The 21410-nt window shown below is 38.2% G+C and overlaps 1 protein-coding gene across 2 annotated transcripts in view; it reads left to right on the top strand.

The window, feature by feature from the left end:
- LOC137295367 (nuclear migration protein unc-83-like) overlaps positions 1 to 21410 on the top strand; it is a 134407-nt gene that overhangs the window by 16807 nt on the left and 96190 nt on the right. The window contains exon 3 of one of the 2 annotated variants that reach the window (XM_067826688.1): positions 1780 to 1931. In XM_067826688.1, the coding sequence (XP_067682789.1) occupies positions 1780 to 1931 (152 nt within the window). Of the gene's footprint in view, positions 1 to 1779; positions 1932 to 6845; positions 6988 to 21410 lie in introns of those variants that run through there. The other variant, XM_067826690.1, reaches the window with a different exon arrangement.

Below are 21410 nucleotides of genomic sequence, written 5' to 3'. Positions count from 1 at the left end.
TTCCCTTTACGATTTGACTTATATTTGAATGAAAAATAGTTTAAACTGATCATATCAAGTGTTACAAATGAAGTATATCGTCCACTCGACGTCACCATCAATGAAAATTAACAACCACTGTTAATAACAAGTTATAACACTACTTTTTTTAACAACGGCGCGGAAACTCAGCTCTGAAAGCTAAGCAGCATAGAGTTGCCATATCCATTTAGCAACAATCCGGAGACAATCACGGCGTGAAAATCCGACTGCAGCACTGCATGAAATGAATGGAAGCTGAGTGGTTCAACATGCTAACACCGCCTCTGTCCGCTTCCATTAGTCATACATGAGTGGACAAACTTCACAGTCTGGTTGTCTCGCCACTACTTAACAACATTGGGTAATAAAGAGGCTAATCAGATCGATACTGACTATAGTATTGGTCAAGGCCATTGAAACACTCTAGGTGATACAACATTTATATCAGTGGAATTTATAGGCTACATATTTATATCATTGTAACAGTATATTTTATCATATATCTAATTCATGCAATAAAAGTTTAACCGTCACGTGCACCGTGTTTGCTCATTATCACTGTGTATAGTTGCAAATCTTTCTAAAAAATGACTGCGCTTGAATAAATAGATCTGTTTTGAGTTGAAGCCATCGACTGTCAGCATTTCGCGTTTCATTGAAGCAGGACGTGTTATTGTAAATGGAATGAGAATATCCTATTGTAGTACCACTTACAGATGACCCAAGAATCAATAAATCCATTGCGCCAATATATCCTGTCAAAGAAATATTGATTGATCCAAATGATCGTTATGACAAAATATGTCACAAAATGCTTGAACAAATGGAAAGTAATGGTTGTACACGTTGGACATACAGGGTTGAGCAAGCATGACATGTCTACAGATTCGGGTTTGTGTGGGAAGATCGGGCGATTCGAAATGAATCTGTTCTAGAAAAGGAAGTAAGCTGACAATATAGTGTCACCAAGATTGGCAAGTTACATTAAATGTATTTGAGTATTTTTACACATGTATCACCTGTATAAAGCACAGAGGTTTTCATGTTTAGTTTTGATCGGGTCTCCAAAGTCACCAGTAGAAACGTGTATATTGGAGAAGCTAGAAACGAGAGATTATGTAATGTCATAAAACTGCCGTCAATATGATTGCTTACTCATTTGTTACAAATATCAAGCACTTAAACTTTCCTTTTAAAAGTTCTAAATATCCAACAACGTCATGTGCTTTGACTGTCATCAAATGTAATCATCTAAAAGCATTTATGATGTTGTATATAAACTATTTTATCAAGTTTTGTGAGACTTTCTTCATTACCAGTATTTTAAATACTACATGTTATTTACTTTCTTATTCTGAACACCTCAATGTGACTTGGGCCTACTTGGGATGTTACTTCTAAATTAGCTATGAACTCGGATACAACAACTACAAAGAAACTGATCGAAGTTGTATTGATTGAGAAAGTCACTTCGGGGAAGTATGTCGACGGTATATTCTTTGTATGTCAGACGGTGTTAAAGATAGATTCCGATCATACAAAGGTTGACTATTGCTACATAAACCCAGTCGCTATAGCGAGAGCCCGTCAAGAAACTGGATACCTTTTCTGTCTTTGAATTAAAGTAAAACTACTTCATTGATATAAATGATATCATTTAGTTAATCGTGTATTATCGTAGTCAGTTAAACGTGAGTGTCAGAAACGCCAAACTTTCTATTTTCGATTGTCGTTTCGATTTCTATTGTCTGTTTTCAGATCTGTCCCGTAGCCCTGAGGAGGAGCTTCAGCACCTCAACTCCACCATCGTCGGCATACAGAGGTGGCTCCGGCGGAAGCAGGACGACCTCAAACGTGTTTACGACAACGGCCACGAGGACCTCGAAATATCTAGACTGGTCACAATACAGGTAAGAGACTGACAATGGTGTGACAATGTCATGATGGCGTGACTGAGTATGGTTTTTATTCCAGCAACATCACGACGGGAACACCAGAAATGGGCTTCACTCGTTGTACCCATGTGGGGAATCGAACTCGGCCCTTCAGCGTACAGATCAACGCTTTAACCATTGGGCTACCCCCCGATGGTGTTGGAGGTGGAATCGTAACTTCGAATTTGACAGAACCTCTAGCGGAACCTGTGGTCAGTCTCTTATGGCTAATTCAGTGTGGCGTTTGTATATCAGTAGAGTTTGACAATAGAGTTATCTGCCCATGACATTTATCTAACATCAATGTCATACTGAGCTAGTCCGTTTGATCGTGATATGATGCTTTATGCTTGTGTGAGCATGCCCTGACCGATGTTGTGTAAATCACTAAAGAAGTTTTAAAACAAATGTGCACGTGATGCAACACTTCAATACTCCTAGCACGTTATGCCTGTTGGGGTAGTCTTGTGGTTAAAGCGTTCGCTCGTCACACCGTAGATCCGGCCTTGAGTCCCCACATGGTTGTAATCGGACTAAAGCTTAGACTCTGAATTTATTTTGTTAGTAACAAACCATCCCACATAGATTGAGAAGGAGCCCCGGGATGGCGAGAGATTCAGAACCTGAGGAAATCAAGACTTTCTTGATTTAAGGCTTTAGCATTGCAGAGTGGGCTTGAAAGTACCAGGGAGACTCATACTAGAGTATCCATGGCAGAGGGGAAAATGACGTGGTTCGGGGACTAATGTGTAAAGACAATTTCTGGTGTCCCCGTCGTGGTATTGCTGAAATACTGTTAAATGTGCGTACAATAAAACGCACTCACTCACTCATGTACTCACATCTCTCAACAATTCCGTGAACTACTTCAAACGTACTTTATTGACTATAACGTTGTTCATGTCATAGCAATATTCACCTTGTTTTACATAATCCATATCAGGTCATCAGGGTAACCCCGTGACCCGCGTCTGTCGCCGGTAATAACTACCCGCATCATACTCCGGGATATTATCACTTGTATCACATGGTTAAACTATTGGACACTTGGTGCAGATTTGTAAATCCATGAACAATGAGCTGTACCCATGCATGAACATATGTAGAGATAAGTTGCGCGATAATCCTTCACGTGACACAATACCCATACTTTAATACTGCAATTACAACACGCCTGTATAATATAATTGCCGCCCCTGTGCTATCTGGACATCTGTATGTGAACACAGAGGATACGAGGTGTTGAAGAATACCACCACGTACATATGACCTTCCATGGAATGCTGTTGGATGTAGATAGGAATTCATATCTCACACAGGAAGAAAGCTGACACTTCCTCCATGCCAGTACTTACATTACTTACGTCTTAGGCTTCTTGACTGCCCTTGGTTGCTGGGTAGCCTGGTGGTTGAAGACTTTGTTTGTCAAGACGAAGACACGTGGGTACAATGTGTGAAGCCCGCCTCCCCGTCTCTCCCCCAGAATATTGCCACACGTGGTGTAAAACTAACCTCACTCACTCTTAACTGCCCTAATTACAAAAGCAACAATTTGATGTGTAGTGGAGTGATAACTTTTTTATTTTAAAACCTGCAAGGTACCACTGGTATTGCGAAAGAGATGAGTGCCATCGTGTGCCAATTGCCTGGATCGATGTCCATTTTGTCAGTCACCTGATTGTCCAGTCCAGAATAGATGGCTTACAGGACGATGTCAGAGCAATATGACAGAATGTGGCAACGAACAACTTGATGCAGTATGAGACATGAGCGCTTCTTCGTCTTCCACGATTTTGTACTGTTGGTCATGACGACAACATTTGTCCTCAATCTCCTGTCTATTCTTAGATACAGATGCTCTTCGAAGCAATTTCGCAATGCAGGTTGATCAGGTCTGACTGGCACATTGCTTTGTTTCCGTGTTAACTAATCAGCGCATCTTATTTACTCAGTGCTCTCTGCATAGCTTCCACTTACACAGGTGTAATCTCCAGCTAGCATCTTCATTAGGATGTATGTGACGGGCATATCGCCTCCAGTCTGTGACCCTGTACATGGTAGTAATAGTGGTACATCAACAGGAAAAAACTAAACTAGGATATGATTTATGACCAGCGTGTCCATTAGTAGTGCTATTAAAGTTCCTAGGTGAGGATGGTGGGGTAGTCAAGTGGATAGAGCGTTCGATCGTTATGCGGAAGACCCGGGTTCGTTTCCTCACATTGGTACAATGTGTGAAGCCCATTTCTGGCGTCCCCTGCCCTGGTGTTGCTGGAATGTTGTCAAATGCAGTGTAAAACTAAAATCACTCGCACTAGTGGGAACAGGTCGACGATCACTTGACGTATGAAAAGGCTGGACCTAAGCTTGGAACTGATCGCATTCATATTTGATTATCAGTCCATTCTCGTCGGGGCGTCCTCGTAAATGCACATCACAAATACTCGTCTGTTTCTTCATTCTTCCCTCTCCCGTGCGAACATGTGTCGCACCTATTTCATTGTTTGACCCGTGAAGTTCCGGGGTAGAATAGGCCTTCAGCATTCCATGCTTGCCTTGGTTCCCAATTGCGCAGATCGATGCTTATGTTGTTGATCACTGGATTGTCTGGTCCAGACTCGATTATTTACAGACCGCCGCCATATAGCTGGAATATGGCTGAGTGCGGCGTAAAACTAAACTCACCCACTATTTCATTGTTTGTCCATGCGCCCGTTATTACATTTCTTTCTCTGTGATCTGTGTGTGAATATAAGTTCATAAAACATAAAACATTGACACGGTCTGGTACGATGCTAAAAGAACGACGTTTACAAGCATGAAGAACCCATATGCACACATCTAATATGGAGGCGGACGTGGCAGTGAGACCCAAACGGTAGACTGACATGTAGTCTCTGAAATTAACGTCTTACAGAAAAGGGTTCCCAAATTGTAATCGTAAAATATGATGAAAAGAAGAGGAGACACTTTCTTCCGTTGCAATGTAGATTTGCCACGTGTTCTAGACTTGCATGCACTTTCTTTACTGTATTTGTGTGTGGGTCTGAGATATGAGTCCCAGCTTGGTATATATCACTGCTGGGTAATCCAGTTTCTCCTTCTCTAATACTCGTAAAACCCCTTTATACACAGATTTATGGTAATGGGTAGGACATTACTGGTGGCCATGATTCATTTTATGTAATCTGAGCAATTTTGGTTGTCCAGTATGATTTATCTCTACTTGAAAAAGTATGTGGGTTTTTTGCAGTGTAATCCAAGAACAATTATTTTAACTGTGTTTGTTTTAAACCCATCACATAGCATTGTGTGATGCCATATGTCACACGAAGTAAACGTTATGTATGTAAATAGCTTCAGTCATGCACACGTTTAAACTGTTTGTCATTTATATCATGACGAATTGCGGTATGACTTGTTCAAAGCAGAGAAGCGAACCGACCTCGAGGGGTCGTAATCAGGAAGAAGAGAGAGACTCGAACAACGGATGGGTGTAAACTCTGTACATCACGCTAGTCGCACCGCTGATGACAACTGGGCTACTGGGCTACTGGGCTACTGGGCCACCAGTGGCGCCATAATGATCAAGATACGTGGTATTTTCTGTAAAAGCCAGAACGGCCTTACAGAAATTCTTGACATCTGTTCGCAATATATGGTGGACATTCGCTTTTAGCCTTCCAGACAGTGTTAACAGGCACATAACATACACAGGTTACAAATGACAAGTCGATTTGGAAATGGGTGGTCGTCACGGTATGTAACCGATGAGCATATAGGCTGTAGGTGACATATGTAACATATTATATTATTTTGGGGATTACATTTTCTCAGTAAAGCACTGCTTCTGGCACTTTTGTTGGGTTAGGTCCCATCTACTTATGGGTGCGTGGGTTCAAATGCCGGATGGGACGCAACCAAACAAAAGTATTAGAATCAGAGCTCTACCGAGAAATCGTAATCCCAGCATATGCTACATTTGACCACTTTCTAAATGGCACTGAGTATTCAGGTGACATATGTTTACTCTAGGTAAAGTAGAAAAAACACTGTACTGGGTAGGCAACTGGGGCAGAATATTCAGGTCAGGTTCTCATATAAACCATACGAAACAGTAGAGTATCTGATTTATCCGGAACCGCTTTGCGTGCATTTATACAACCGGGGCGGCATGCTAATGGTGTAATGCCAAACAGGAGGATGGCGAGTTTTCTCTCAGAGTGCAAGGTAAAGATTTCGCCCAGCGTATAACGCCAACAGAATGCTCACTGGAATCAAACATAGTTACCCATGTGGGATTCGGTAGAGCCAGATATAGAAAGCAGGGAACGCGTGTACATGGAATGTTTGTGGAAGAATTATGCCCCAAAGGATTTGATACCCTACTATATTGATATCAGGTACATCGGCCATGTTTGAATACCAAGTGAATAATCAAATCATATACAAAGACTTGCAACGGTTTCTTTTTGTGGTTCGAAGAGCTATGTACACTAGTCTTGCGAAATGTACTGTATTCCTCGCGTGATCATTACAATATTCTGAGTAATTAGTAATAATATAGTTTATTTGGCAGGGGTTCTCTTTAGCTTCAGTCTGAAATGTATGAAATATTTTAACAATTTTACAAAAATTGTATCTAAACCGTTAGAGTGTTATTTAGTAGCTCTATTGTTCTTTAATCGATGACAATTGCTCCTGGAAATAATACGTCGTTGCGTGACCGTTGTGTCAATATTTTACTCCAAATGTGGAGCAATACATTTATAGGCTTCATTCATCTCCATGTTTGAGTGTAAAGCTCTTGGCCCCTCCCTGATACTTTGCCTTCGTTGATTGGTTAAATCCTAGTTACATTGGCCAATGAAATGTGCCGTTACTTTTGATGAGATCACCGGCGCTCAATGCGGCCTGACAGCGAGGACATGGAAGAGTACTGTTGATATCAGTGCGGTCCTCCATTGTTCACATCGTGGAGTCTCCTCCACGGGTGAATTACTGGCTATAACACACACGGAATACTCTCAAGGTAAGTGTAGATACCATACAGCTCATCATAATTCGATACCACAACTACACCATCTTTAATCCTTTCGAAAAGCTCTCGATGTAGACCCAGAATATTTCGGTTTGAAATGACTGCACATAGGCCATTGCGCTCCGTAACAGGAACAAGTGGTTTACATATCTACGTTGAAATGCGTTTCTCGGCTTGAGGAGTACGTTTCCTTACACGTGCATTTCGGACTGACATGGCCTGCTACTGTGGATGTGCGTGGTTTGGGATACACGGAATGCCAGTGATGTATTTTTTCGTGCTGGTTGCCAAATATCGGAGATGTGATAAGCCAAGGCTGGAAGTCTGAGAGTGAGACAACCAGACGGCAGCAACCAACAAGACTGAAATCAAGCCCTCCGTGTGGTTCCAAAGCGGGCGGTATTGGAGAATATTACATGTTGACATGGAATTATACAGTTTAAAACGGAGATTAAATGTGTTGACCATTAACTGGTGGGCGTGGCACAACAAACACAAGGTGTTAGATTCTTATACTTGGACTTGTTAGATTGTTTATTGTTTAGCACCAAACTCAGCAGTATTCCAGCAATGTGACAGCAATGTGCAAATAAATGTGTGGACAATGATTATCACTGCGATTGTCATAAACATCAATCAACCCATGGATACAATGTTTGGATTTGTGTATTGTGTCAAAAGGAAAAAGAAAAGATGTTAATAGATGTTATCATAAACGTTCATAAATGTATGTGCTTTTCTGTGTGATTTGACATATTGAGAGACTGCCATTGAAAGATGGGAGCCAGTATAAAATATTTGCCACTATTTTCATTTATATAATCCTTTGGTATATCGTTTTGTTGTCACAGATGTGATTTTGTTTTTAATAGAAACATGTACTAAGTAGTGTTTCCACTATTTGGTAATTGGAAGTAATATAAATGTATAATAAGCCATGTTCCAGTAAAGTTTACATGATAGGTCCACATTATTAAATGTACTGGTCTTGTTAACTAGTAAGTCTATAAGTTATAACTTAATGAAAACACTGAACTCACCTGTGGTTACCTTAATATTTGGAATTACAGTGGAAAGTAGAGGAAAACAAAGCATCCAAGAAGTTATTACTTTTCTTTTTTCAAATATCCATCAACACACCTTTACATGACATCATGTAACAGAATTACTAAAACTATGCTTTGTTTTTGTGTCCTGTTTCTATAATTGTATATCTTCCTCGTTTGTCAGGTAACATCATTTGAAATGTTTTAGTTGTCTATTGTAAAAATATGAGGTAATTTGATTTTAATTAAGATTTTTTCTTTTGAGTACAACCAGCCATTGTGCATTTGATTCGTTTTTTAGCTCATTGATTGACAGTGTTGTCAGGCTGATATTAAAGATGCAATTCAGCGCTCAATATGGAAATAGTTGACAAAACTAAGATCAATAATCACTGCACAGGTCGTGAATAATACAATCTTATTCTTGTCCAAATGAAAACCTTTTAATTAGATTTCCATTTGAGTCTCCTGCACTGCGGAAGCATGGCATTTGGATGCTCGTTGATCATTGGTGTTGTGAGCATTTCCATTGACAGGATGCTCTGTCCCAGTCGCTAAGTATAGAAAAAAACCCATTGATCTGGGATTGAATTACACAATAGCAAAAATTACAGAAGTTTGAGGCTAGGTAGGTCAGCTTAGTGGTTAGTGCTTTCATTCATCATGTTGAAGATCAGAGTTCGATTCCCCACATGCACACAGTGTGTGAAGTCCATTAAGGTATTACCTGCAATGGTATTGTTGCAAAATTGCTAAAGGTGGCGTAAAACAAAACTTTGTCACAGATATATGAACTATATGCAGGTGTTGTATTGCTCCAGAGATGTGATATTGTTTTCAGTGACATTTTTACAGCTTAGGTATACATTTGACCTTGAAGTAAATCAGAATATCATTGTGTTGTCAATATGCAGTGACTAAAGTCATGGCATCTCTGTACAGTTCTGGCAATGATGAAGTAGTTATTAGCATCATTTACAAGTAACCATGGTATCTGTCTTCGCAGAATTATGATATATGGCCAGTGTGTGAAATGTTTCTGTTTCTTTGTGAATATGCCCATAATCAGTAGTAATGGAAATTTGAAATTCCATTATAATGTTAATATTTCTAACATCAACCTTTCAGCGTACGTTTTTATTTCTTTTCTGTTGTGGTTTTTGTTCCTGTTTGCATTAAGCATAGGAGTTGGTGTATGAGCATATGAAACTAGTACTAGTAGAACCCACCGAACACCTTCTACACCTCGGGCAGATCGCAGTCAAAAGATGTTTCCCAGCCTGGGAAAGGGGTAAATAACAGTCATAATTATACAGTGTGGTGTAAATTATAAGGCCTATTGACATGATATAAAAACTGCAGATAAATGCTCTCATACCCCACTGAATATAGCTTTGAGTCACAAAGCCTATTGAAAAGTTGGAACATTTAAGAGTATATCTTCACCTGTATGTTTTGACACAGTATTACTCATTCCTCCCATTGTGTGTGAATGGCCTCTTCCTTATGTCGGTAGCAGAGCAGGCTAACTCATGCTTGTCAGTTTGAGTGCTGAGTGATTTTACAAAGGTATATGGTTATTCTGAAGTACATATAAAACTACTTCCAACCCCATCTCTATGTATATCACTGGGAGATCTGTGCCGATAAGTATGTGCATATCTGACCTTTTGACACGGGTGTATTCACTACACATGGGCAACCTGTTATAAGGGATTTATGACTTGGAAGCAAACATATTCATATGTTTCTTTCGTATGTTAAGGGCTACCAATATGTCTGTTATATTGCTTAAAAGCTTGTGAAAATCTCCATTAGTATAAATGTCAGATCCCTTCCCTTTGAGTGAATGATTGTGATCAATAGAAGGTAGTCTTTAAAAGTATGTTTAGCATACTTTCCCATTGAATAATTTACTTGAGGTGATGATCATTAAGGTGTTTGATGGTATTTGAACATCTATTTCATTGACAAGTAGGTCTCCTATTGTGCTGGATATATATCTACTGAAGTATGGTCTGTGATTATAACATATTGTAAGTGTTACCTGGGGTGGTATATCCACTGTACGTTTCCCACCCCGCCTACTGCCAGCTCTCTTGTGGGGGGAGGGTCTTGGTAGTCAGTGGGGTGTGAAAAGGTATTGTACTGTTACAATGTCCCAGCAGCTCATAGGATGAAGTTTGGACTACAGTGTTATATAATCTTTTCAAAGAAGTCCATCTTTGTCCACAATTACGTCTTCTTCTGAATTTGGTAGCATGTTAATTATGGCTATGGCGTCCTCATGTTCTATCAGTGACTCCATGATAGTTATGTTGAATGTTTTAGTTTGGCAGCAGTGTCTGGTCAGGCATCTAAAGTATCAGTGTGATTTATCCCCTCATGTTCTTGACGTGAGGACCTCCTATTTCTGTCATCTGGCAGACCCGACACTGTTCTGATTCACAAATGACACAGACCTGTAGTCACTAGATGGTCTCTGATTGGTGGACTGGTTACAAGGTTGTTATGCCACAGCCCTATATCATATAGCTATCTATAATCAGTAGACAGTGGATTGGTTTGTCTCCTTAGAGGATGTATTAGACAGAAGTTTTACTCAAGGCTAGATTATTTGACAAGTCTCTGTTGCCTAAACTATAGGAGTATAGGATTGTAACAAAACTATTCCGCTGCACAATATTATATCACATACACAGAAATATCATAATGCTGAAGAAAATCAAGCGTGGCTAAAAAAACAAATTCAACTAACAATATACACCCAATCAGATAAGAAAAAAACATAGGCAACATATACTACATGTATACTGTGAAGCCCATTTCAGGTATCCCCCAGCAATATAGCTGGAATATTGCTAAAAGTGGCATATAAAAAAAACTCCCTCACTACATGTATGTCATGTATATTGAATCTATATTGAATTTTCCCTCCTAGGTAAGCCTAATTCCAGTACTGTTCAACACTACCAGCAGTGGGTTAACCTGAGCTTTGGACAGTTGTGTGCTGGGCAATCCAGTTATGTAATCAGTCATGCCTGAGCATTGTGAACCTTTTGGCAATGACTGTTTAATACACTGCCCTACTTAATTCTTAAGAGGAAGTACTTCAGCATGAGCTGTTTTCACCCTGATCCGTAAAAATATTTACTCCCTTAAACTGATCATCATTTAAGGATGAATGGCATTAAATACAATATTGATATTGCCTTTCTAGCAAAATTTACACTTACATTATCAAAGTAACTTTCCTGTTCTTCATCTGAAGCAGTTGTTGAATGCATTGCACTATTTCCCAGAGACATGAAATATGTTTCCCTTAAACTTGTAACCAGGAATACTTATTGTTCTTACTTCAGTGAGCATTATGCAGTAACAAATGTGGTGTGATCCTCATTATACACCAGAAAATGGGGATGTCACGATACATACGTGTTATGAATCTGTACGTATTACGATACCCATGTCACGATTCAGTACATACCATGATACCTATTTTCGAATCATGTGAGTAAATTTAGTTACATTTTGAACATTATTATTTTATCTTTTATAATTGTCCATGAAAAGGTCAACATTTTGTGTTCACTGAGGTAGATTAGGTCTTCAGCAACACATGCTTGCCGTAAGAAGCGACTAACAGAATCGGGTTGTCAGGCTTGCTGACTTGGTTGACACATCATTGGCTCCCAACTGCACAGATCAATATTCATGCTGTTGATCACTGGATTGTCTGGTCCAGACTTGATTATTTACAGACCCCTGCCTTTTTTTTCTAGAATATTGCTGAGTTTGGCATAAAACTAAACCACTCACTGTTCTCTTAGGTTAAAAGTTCTAATTTCCAATCTTTGTGTGTGAAAAACAATCATTTATAACTCTCATAACATCAAAAAAACATGATACAGTTTCAAAATGTAAACGATGCATGAACATATTTGAAAACTAATTACTGATACAGTTTTGAATATATCTATAATAGTATCATCTTAGAAAAAGTATGAATGTATCACAGCTTCCCTACTAGCAAATTTAGTATGATCCTTGTGATACACTAGAAAATATGGTATGGCATGCTAGAAGTAGGACACCTCTGTATCCAGTATAGGATAACACTGTATAACGCTCTGCGTGCCCAGTAGGAGCCAGTCTGTGTGTTTGTTGTGATCATTATGGCACAGAGACACCTTCAGCAACCTCAGAACTGTAGAATAACACGGTGTAACACTCTGCTTGCCTAGTAGGAGCCAGTCTGTGTTTGTTATGATCATTATGACATGGGGACACCTTGAGCCAACTCAACAATGTAGAATAACACCTCATAACCCTCTGCTTGGCCAGTAGGAGCTGATAGTTGTATTTACATGTTTATTATGACAGGTAGACTGACACTTCATCTGTAGCACACGGTTGATGAGGAGGTTATTTAGATTCAGTGGCCCTCCATACTTTACCTGCTTGTGTTGGGATGCAGGATGTTTGTGGATCTGGAAGGATTGAAGCAGATCCTGTGATGCTGAAACACTGTATAGCCAGACACCCCAACATCCTATCTCAACAATGTCTAATTACCCAAGATTTGCCTCTGGGTAGGGTTTCCCAGACCAAGAACCGATAAACTGGCTCCCTTCCATACATGTTCCTGACACCATACCATCATGCCTCTTGTAGGGTAACCTTTCTGGTGATTATGAAAGCATGAAGGTTTTCTTTATTCTTTCAGCTGTTCATCATGCAGTTATGGCATGCTTCATCAGGTTCATGAAAATATTTGTAGAACAAAATTGTTTCCTGATAAAATGTTAAGAATAGCTTGGAAGCAGCAACATCTTTGCAAGAAAGTATTGAACCTGAACTTACATGATATAATTATGTCACTATCAGCACCACATTGACTAGTACTTGTCACCATTCAATTTTCAGTATTGTGAAATTGTTTCCATGGTAACCATAAACTATTGGCGAGTAAAGAATAAACCCTGTGTATGCACTTCAAAGTGTATATCTTTCATCAAGATTGATGCAGTAACAGAACAGAACAAGACCGTTTGCTCTCACTGTTCAGTTGGTGAAACATACAAACGAGCAAGCTGTATATCATTCACATAAAATCAGTTTCCATACAGTGAAGTGTTACTGGCATACACATTCCTGGATTAAATGAAGACCACATACAAAATGGTGTATTTAAGAGTTGCAGTATCATGAGAATGGTTAAACATAAATTTTTCATTTAATGAAAATCAATCGACAATCATTCTAATGTTGGCATTTCTGAGTACTTGTCTCATTTATATTAAGTCATATTTGATATACAGTGTATGTACACAAACATCAAGTAGCTGTAGCATGTATATTAATGTAACTTTTGTGGCCAAATGAGAAACATTTTTACAGTGTCATATGTATTTGGTAAAGATAATTAATCTGCATAGTAAAATCCTTACAGCAGCTATATAAAGTTGTGCAGTGACACATAAAATATATGTTCATATTTGAAATTTTATCAATGATTTTTTTTTATATGATTTTATATGATTTTTTTTATGATAAGTTACTGAAAGATTAATCATTATGATATTGGGGAAAGCTTGGGTTAGTGTGAGTATGTGTCATAAGCATGTGAGTATTTGTAAGTATTAAAGAAAAGTTCTTTATCTTCTGTTTCCTAGCAACAGGAGCACCTTCCTTGCATTGCCACAGTGACAGTATTGGCAGTGGTCCTATAGTTCCAAACTGCCCAACAGATAGGATACAGGGATAGATACAACAGATGCTAACCTACTTGCACATTGTGCAACCTTAAATAAAACACCTTGTTGCACCCATCAGGTTCCTTTGGCATTACTTTTGTTGCAGTATGTAGATGCAAGTATTTAAATGTTTTGGTCATAACTTTACCTACTCATAAACTGACTTGCACATGGTGCAAGTTGGATTAGGTACTAGGTTACACCAGTGCAAGCACAAAGCACTAAATCAAGCCCTGGGATATCATGATGGGTTTTAGATATTTGCTATCTTGAATGATTTTGCTGTATGTTACTGTTGTAAGGATCAATGGACAACATACAACATTGTCATGTGGTAGAGTAATACAGACCTCCAGATCACTACGTTCTGGCGAGGATCAAGTATTTGATGCACTGCCTTACTTTGAGCTAATGACATTGCTTAGTCTTATGGATCCAACTTGATGAATGTTGGACATACCTTGAACTAGTCGTACAGTGTTATGTTGTTTTGTTCATGAAAATCATGCATAGTCATGGATTTGAAAAATGATGTGTCAAACTTGACACTGTTTATTTTTATTAAGAATGAAGTAACGAAATAGCATTTAGCGATGTTTAAATTTAACTGTCATGCTTGCATTGTCTTACTGAATCAGGGTCCTGCGAATACTGGCTTATAACATGTATAATGCTGAATATGCAGGATCGTTTTTCATAATATACTTCTACTAAGTCAATATTTGAAGCATCGCACCGGGACTGGACAGACATTCCCCAAATGTTAATGATACCTGAGCTGGTCTGCAGGTGAGGGCTAAGGGTTGTTGTAGTGGAAGGGGATGATGGAGCCTTGTGAAGCATGGGGGCTAGGATGGGCAGGAGATTGGGAGGATTTTGCGGGCTTGATAGATGGGAAGTCTGCTGACTGAAGAGGGCGATGAAGGTACAGGGGATCAGTATTTATGAGTGACCTGCTACTGTGCTGCCAGGAGAAAAACTACTTAACATACTCCACTGTCCCTAGCATCTACACAGATGTGATTTGGATCCTTTGGGGATTTGGTGGTGATCTTGGTCAAAGAGGAGCAGGTGAAATATCAGACCAGGTATTTCTAACATTAGTCTCATGAACAGATACAAGCAGATAAACCCAAAGAAAATAGAAAACAAATGTCTGATATGAGGTAAATTAGGCAGCCATTTCTGTGCCTCCACAAGGTGACTCCAGATGTTGTCAAGGTGACTGCAGATTCTTCAGTTAACCTGGCAAAATCTCTTGCTCTTTGAACTACAAGAATGGCTTATGGGTTTTTTTGCCTACTTGATGGACATGTCGCCATTAAGTTGAGGCTTATACATGCTTTGATGCAATTTAGAATTGAATACCTGTAGATCATTCATACTGAAACAATGCAAAGTTAATTTTTTTACCTGAAAAGTTATTAAGATATGTATGATTTGACTATTTGATGTGATCATTATTTTGACATAATAATACTTTTTGTGAGTAAGGCAATATATCAATGTCTCATTTACAAATGCCAGAGCTGAATATTTTTTCTTTTCCTGTTTTATTCTCTTTTCCATGTGCGTTAGTGGCTGGGAGACAGAACATAAAGGGATTTTTTTTAAATCTTTGCAGATACAGACATGATATGTATTCATATCAAACCCATGGTTTCATCCTTTAGTAACCTGTCTGATATAAAGTTCAGTGATGTTTGTAACCGTAGACAACAGTCAGACTCATACATGTCCAATTTGTAATTTGGGTAAGGACTCCTCGGTTTTATGGAACCTTTCATGCAAAGGCGTATTAAGTATGTATCAATATTTTCAACAAAATGGTTACTTCATTGAGTGGTAACATTAAATGTTTTAATTTGTCAATAACAATTAAAAAAACTTTTCAAACAGAAAATAGTGTTCTTTATCAGTAAAAAACATGCTTCAGTGACAAATAAATGGGACCAATATCTATTAGCTGTTTTGTGTCTTTATGAGATAATATTAGTAACTACTAATTCCATGTTTTCATTAACTTGCAGAGTTAATGTTAAGTATAAACATGTCAGCTGTAATGTGCTGAATTGTATATCTTATCTTCCATTGTTTAAAAACCAGAAACTAATTCTGAGCATGCCTGTTATCATTTCTACTAATGTACTAATCAGTAAAATGTTTGTGGCACTGCTTTGTGAACAGTTTGCACACACAACTGTATCAAAACCAGCCAGCAGCCTGATAAGATTATCAGTTGCATGATTCCATTCACCAGCTGGATTAACTCCACCACTAAACCAGAGATTAGTGTAATTCCCCTGAATGGCAATTACTGGAATAGATCGCTTATCAGCACACACACAGCCTGGATAGCTCAGTATTCATTCAATGAGCTAAATCCATGGTCAGTTGGCTTTGCTATACATGCTGGACAGCAGGGGAATATGGACATTATACGACTGGTGGATATTGTGTATATTTCATACCTATTGTGATGGGAAGTCAGTAGAACAACGGATACAACCAGCACTGGCAAGTATATATACCAAGTATATACCATGTTTCCCACTTCAATGCTGTATTTTGTGAAACTGGTCACATTCATTGTGGAACTCGCATTGATAAACCTGACCAACTATTGCACTGTATTCTTTTCTTTTACCTGTTACTTTACTTTTAAAGTAAGGAGTCTTTACTTTGTTTGTCAAGACATGGTAAATTTTATAGTACATCTTTATGCAGTATTGTATCATGATAGGAATCAGAACTTATCATTCCAGTAGCAGATTGTACATCATTTCTACACTTATCTGGTTTTATGATTGCTGGTCTAATTGTTGAAAGCAGGTAGTTCTGTCCTTTAACACACATATACATAAAACATCCAAAGTTGGCAGTTGTTGTATAGGTCTCAGGACAGATTGCCTTGGAGTCTAATGTTGTCTTGGCTTGTTGGTAGGTTAGCACTATAAAAACCAGCATTTAGCCAAGACCAGTACACACACATTCACACACATTCACACATACATCTCTATATAAGTGCAGTAATCTTGAATATGGTGTGAAACCCACTTCACCACATCATATACATATTGTGTGATTTCCACTTACATGTACTTTGCTCTCTTAGTACCAGCCATTGATTGCTTAGAAGAACTTCACATCTAAAATAGCAATGCTGCTTTCAGACTGGAAGGATCAAATTGAAATATCATGTAGGTGTTAGTTGCAAGACCGTGAAAGTGCATATTAGAGATGAATAATAAATACAGTAATTGAGCCTGGTTGTGTTTATTGGATAAGCCTTTTATTGCCAACTGACGAAACATTAATGTGTGACCTAATTTTCTGCAATTATCCAGCATTATACAATTGGGAGCAATGTGCCTTGTCCATATGAACAGATGCAGAATGCTCTTTGATCGGTTGATTGAAGTCATACATAAAAGGGTCCAAACTCTTCATGTGTTTATGTTAAACACATAGTGTAAATATCTTTAATCTATTATTACATTAAAAATTAATTTGTTAATTGTTGTAAACTTTATTGTGCTGCTTTTGTATACAAAAGTCTAAAGTACATTAACTAGAAATATATGGACCTGCTTATGCATGAAATGTTACAGGTCCAAAGTGGTTAATATGTTTTAAGTGCTGAGACATGGTAGAATGCCCAAGTATTAATAAGCACTATTGGTGCAGTGTGGTTCTGCCCCTTTCAGAGCATGAAGGCCATATGCATGCTCAAGAAATAGCACAGTAGAAGTGGAATTTTCATTGCCAGCTTATTGGGACACTCTTCATTACCTCTTCTTTATTGGAAATAACCCATCTAACTCACTCATGGGTACCATGAACAGGTGTGTAGCCAACTAGAAATGTTTGGTGTGAAAATATATGTTTTGTCATGGCTTATTTCCTTTGGTAGCATGCCCTCTTGCCCCAACTGTTTAACATGCTTTACAATGACCATGAGTTCCTGCTTGGTGGAGCTTTTGACAGATGTGTTGATAGATATATATCTTGGTCCTGACTAATTCCATCCTTCCTGGCACTGCTTCCTGGCTGCAGACTCAGTTTGTGTGCTTGACCAGCTGCTCGTCCAGTTCACGGGAACACATCTGTGGAAATTTAATTTTTTCTGTAAAGAAATGGTTTAAACATTACATTGTACATTTATTTGTAGTCATATATTTATCTCAAAGTTTCAAGATGAAAGTATTTTGTTGTGAATTTTGTTGTTTGGACTCATGATGCATTTTTTACTAGCGTTATCTCTCATATATATTGGAATTTTGTGATTGCATTACTATCAACATTTGGAATTGATCTCATATAAAGCCTTTAGTGAAATCCCTAGTAATTGTGTGTAGTATATTACATTGTTATACATACTAAGATCATTTTTGCTTTGGTTTTACCCAGGATGTTCCTGTGTGCTGTTTGAATTCAAAGTCTCTGTCATTGTATGTACACAAGGCTTGTGAATGAAAACTTGAGGTCACCAACAAAACAGTGCATGATCAAACAGCAGCTGAAAGTGCATCACAATTGTGCAGTGTGCATATTAAGTATTTAGTCCAAGGTTTAAAGACAATGTTTGAAACAGGAGGTTTTTGTTGCGGGTATTTGTGGACAAACATCTGGTTCGTCTGAATAGTATAAGCAGAATTTCACATACGCTTGTGGTTGTTTGTTGGGAAAATCACTGCTGGAAGTTCAGCAAGCAGACCACTTGCATACTTTTCTTCCTTTTGTTTAAAGGCCTCCTAAGTAGGGGATTTTTCAGAGGGCTGTTATGTTCTCTGTGAATCAGGGCTGCCGACTAATTTGCTACAGGCCAGCAACACCTGTCTGATATGTTGAACCAACCACGCAAGAAGTTCCAATTGTTAGCAGGAATCTGAAAACTTGAGCCCGATGTGGAAGCGACAAAAAATTACAGTTCTTTGAAAGTCGTCATGACCTTATCGGATGCCACTGATTTAGATGCTATGTCATGGTACCCATGATAGGGAATTGCAAATGGCAGTGTGCTCAGAATAGCTTTGTTTGCTTTTGACATTTAACCTTTTTGTATGGCATAAAGACATTGGAAACTAGTTAGACCCTGGCACTGGTCTTTGGTTTTAACTGTCTTACAGAATCTCAGCAACTGCTCAAAGGATTGATTGTTTTCTCCAAGATTTAATTTTGAGTCGGGTTGTGAACTAGTTTCATTTGACCCATCTTATTTCCTTAAAAAGAATGAAAGTATTTGAAGGTAGTGAAGAATGCTGTCAAGAATGCATCAGAAATCTCTGGCAGCAAATTTGATTTGTTCTCATGTTATACAGATTATTTATGTCAATATTTGAACAATTAGGAAGCCGAACATGGAAAGAAATAAAATTTAAGTGAGGTTATGAGATTGTCTAATATTTTATCATGTTTAAGGAACCATTATTTCTTTCACGGAGTAACAGTTAACTTGGTTCAGATGAAGCAACTGCCAAGCATATTATTTTCGTAAAATGAGCCTGCTTCACATGAGTAATGTAGGCGTTGAACTGCAAGAAGACGTTGGTATGTTGTATAAATCCACTTTTGATTTTATGTCATACAGCATTACCATGGTTATGCAAGATGTTTCTTATGAGGGAAAATAAGGAGGACATGGGAGAGTAATCACATTCACTGTCAACATTTGTTCTGGTGATCCTGAATAGGGAAGAAAATATAGGATTTTGTCAAATGGTACAACACGCCTGTCAAATGTGATCTTATGCCTTCCACTGTTGTTTCTCGTATCTATATTTGAATATCACACATTTCATGCATATTTTTTATATATTTCGGTGAATGTTATTGACCACTGTGAACAACTGATGCAGAGAAAATCATGTCTTTTCCACATGTTCATCTAACAAATCTATATCATATATCTACACAGTATTGATTTACCCAAAATGAGAACGTGATGGATATAATGCTGGTATATATTAACCAGATTCTGTCAAAATAGACAGCCTGAGATAGTTTGTCCCAGCACTTACTGTCAACAAAGTGAAAAGTGTTTTCAGGTTAAGTTGGGGCCACTCATGTAGTGTTAAAGCTGTAATTTTTTATCTGATTTTGTAATCATCCAAGCAATAGGTGTTATGTCTTATAAACAAACAGTTTGTTTGAGCAAGAATGTAGGTGATCACCTTCAACATGCAGTAGATTAGATTCATTTTTGGATCTCCAGGTATCAAGAGGTTTGTTTGTAGCAGCATTCCTCAGTATTCTTAGCAGTGTCATGTTGTTTGTTTGCGTCAAGTTCGTAATGCCGCAGTTCTACGCTGGTCAGGGGGAGTACGTGATGAATTGCAGAGGGAGGGTTTTCAGACTAGAAGGTTAATTTGAAAAAAACCCCAAAATTTGGATGTTGAAAGTAGACTTAAGATGCTGACAGTATGTTTTTGAGTAAGAATGGTGCATTCTGGATGCTGGCGTTACTCCTTGAGCTACTTGTGCTGACACGGTAAATATCTGTCGTGGTGATGTCTGGTATTTTTCTATTATTATCGCCATGAGGTGCATGATGAGACATGTTAGCCTATATGAATCGCAGGTAGGTTTGTAAACTAAGCTCAGAATAGACAGGTTGTCTAACAGCATTAAAAAGACAGAACTATGTGTATACTGAACTTGTTTGGGAATGCAGTGAGGAAAAATAATGAAAATAAGAGATCCTATCACTTGGTGCTTGGCAGTACTGGGGGTGTCTCGGAGTTAAACATGATTTTCACTTCTAGTTTTGGGTCATGGCCGGCCAGTGTCAGAAGTGATTTCTTTTGGCTTCACTTCTTGAACCCTTGTGGCAATGTCTTCCTACAAATAGCTGGCTGTGAGGGAGATGGACAGTCGGTCATGATGTAAAACTTGTAACCTACTTAGCAGTGACATTCTGTGGGATGGGTTACACGCACCAGGATATAATGACATACTGTTTTCTGGTAAGATGTTCTGGTAACGGAACAGAGGACAGTTTATAGGATGATGTGGCATTGGTCAGGTGAGTGGGGCTTTGCCATTTCTCAAAACATAGTTCATTTAGTGGATCTCAGACACACATAGACCTGTACTTTATTGAAAGCTAGCTATATGACAAAAATATCAAAAATGGTTTACCTGAATAATAGAAATGTTTGGAATTTGAAGCATAATTGTTCCTGAATGCAAGAGAACTCGCTTGATCTCATTACTTATTATGGTTTATTGTTGATTCTTCATTTCAAAGGCTATTTATAGTGAATTTTTAAAATTTTGAATGTTGGGAATAACAGTTAATAATAATAATTTAATTCTGTAGTGCCAGAATCCATGTTTAAGGTGTTCAGTGGCATTGTACAAATTAATATGTTGAAAAGACAGAACACTAGTAGATTGTTGACACATGGATGTAAGCTGATATCCACAATCTCTTTAGGTTTATTGTTCTTAATTAGATATTGTGTCATCTTACTGTAGGATTTAAAATGTCATTTTACCAGATTGATAATCATAAGGTTTGGAGGTAATGAGTAAAAAAACACTCCAGCATAAAAGCATGAGGTGAAAAAAACAGCATTATAAGGCTTGAACTAATACATGCAAATTGAAA

This window comes from Haliotis asinina, chromosome 8 (genome assembly GCF_037392515.1).
Source record: "Haliotis asinina isolate JCU_RB_2024 chromosome 8, JCU_Hal_asi_v2, whole genome shotgun sequence".
Classification (NCBI taxonomy): domain Eukaryota; kingdom Metazoa; phylum Mollusca; class Gastropoda; order Lepetellida; family Haliotidae; genus Haliotis; species Haliotis asinina.
The sequence above is the reverse complement of the archived record's forward strand: the minus strand, read 5'-3'. Positions and strand labels throughout refer to the sequence as shown.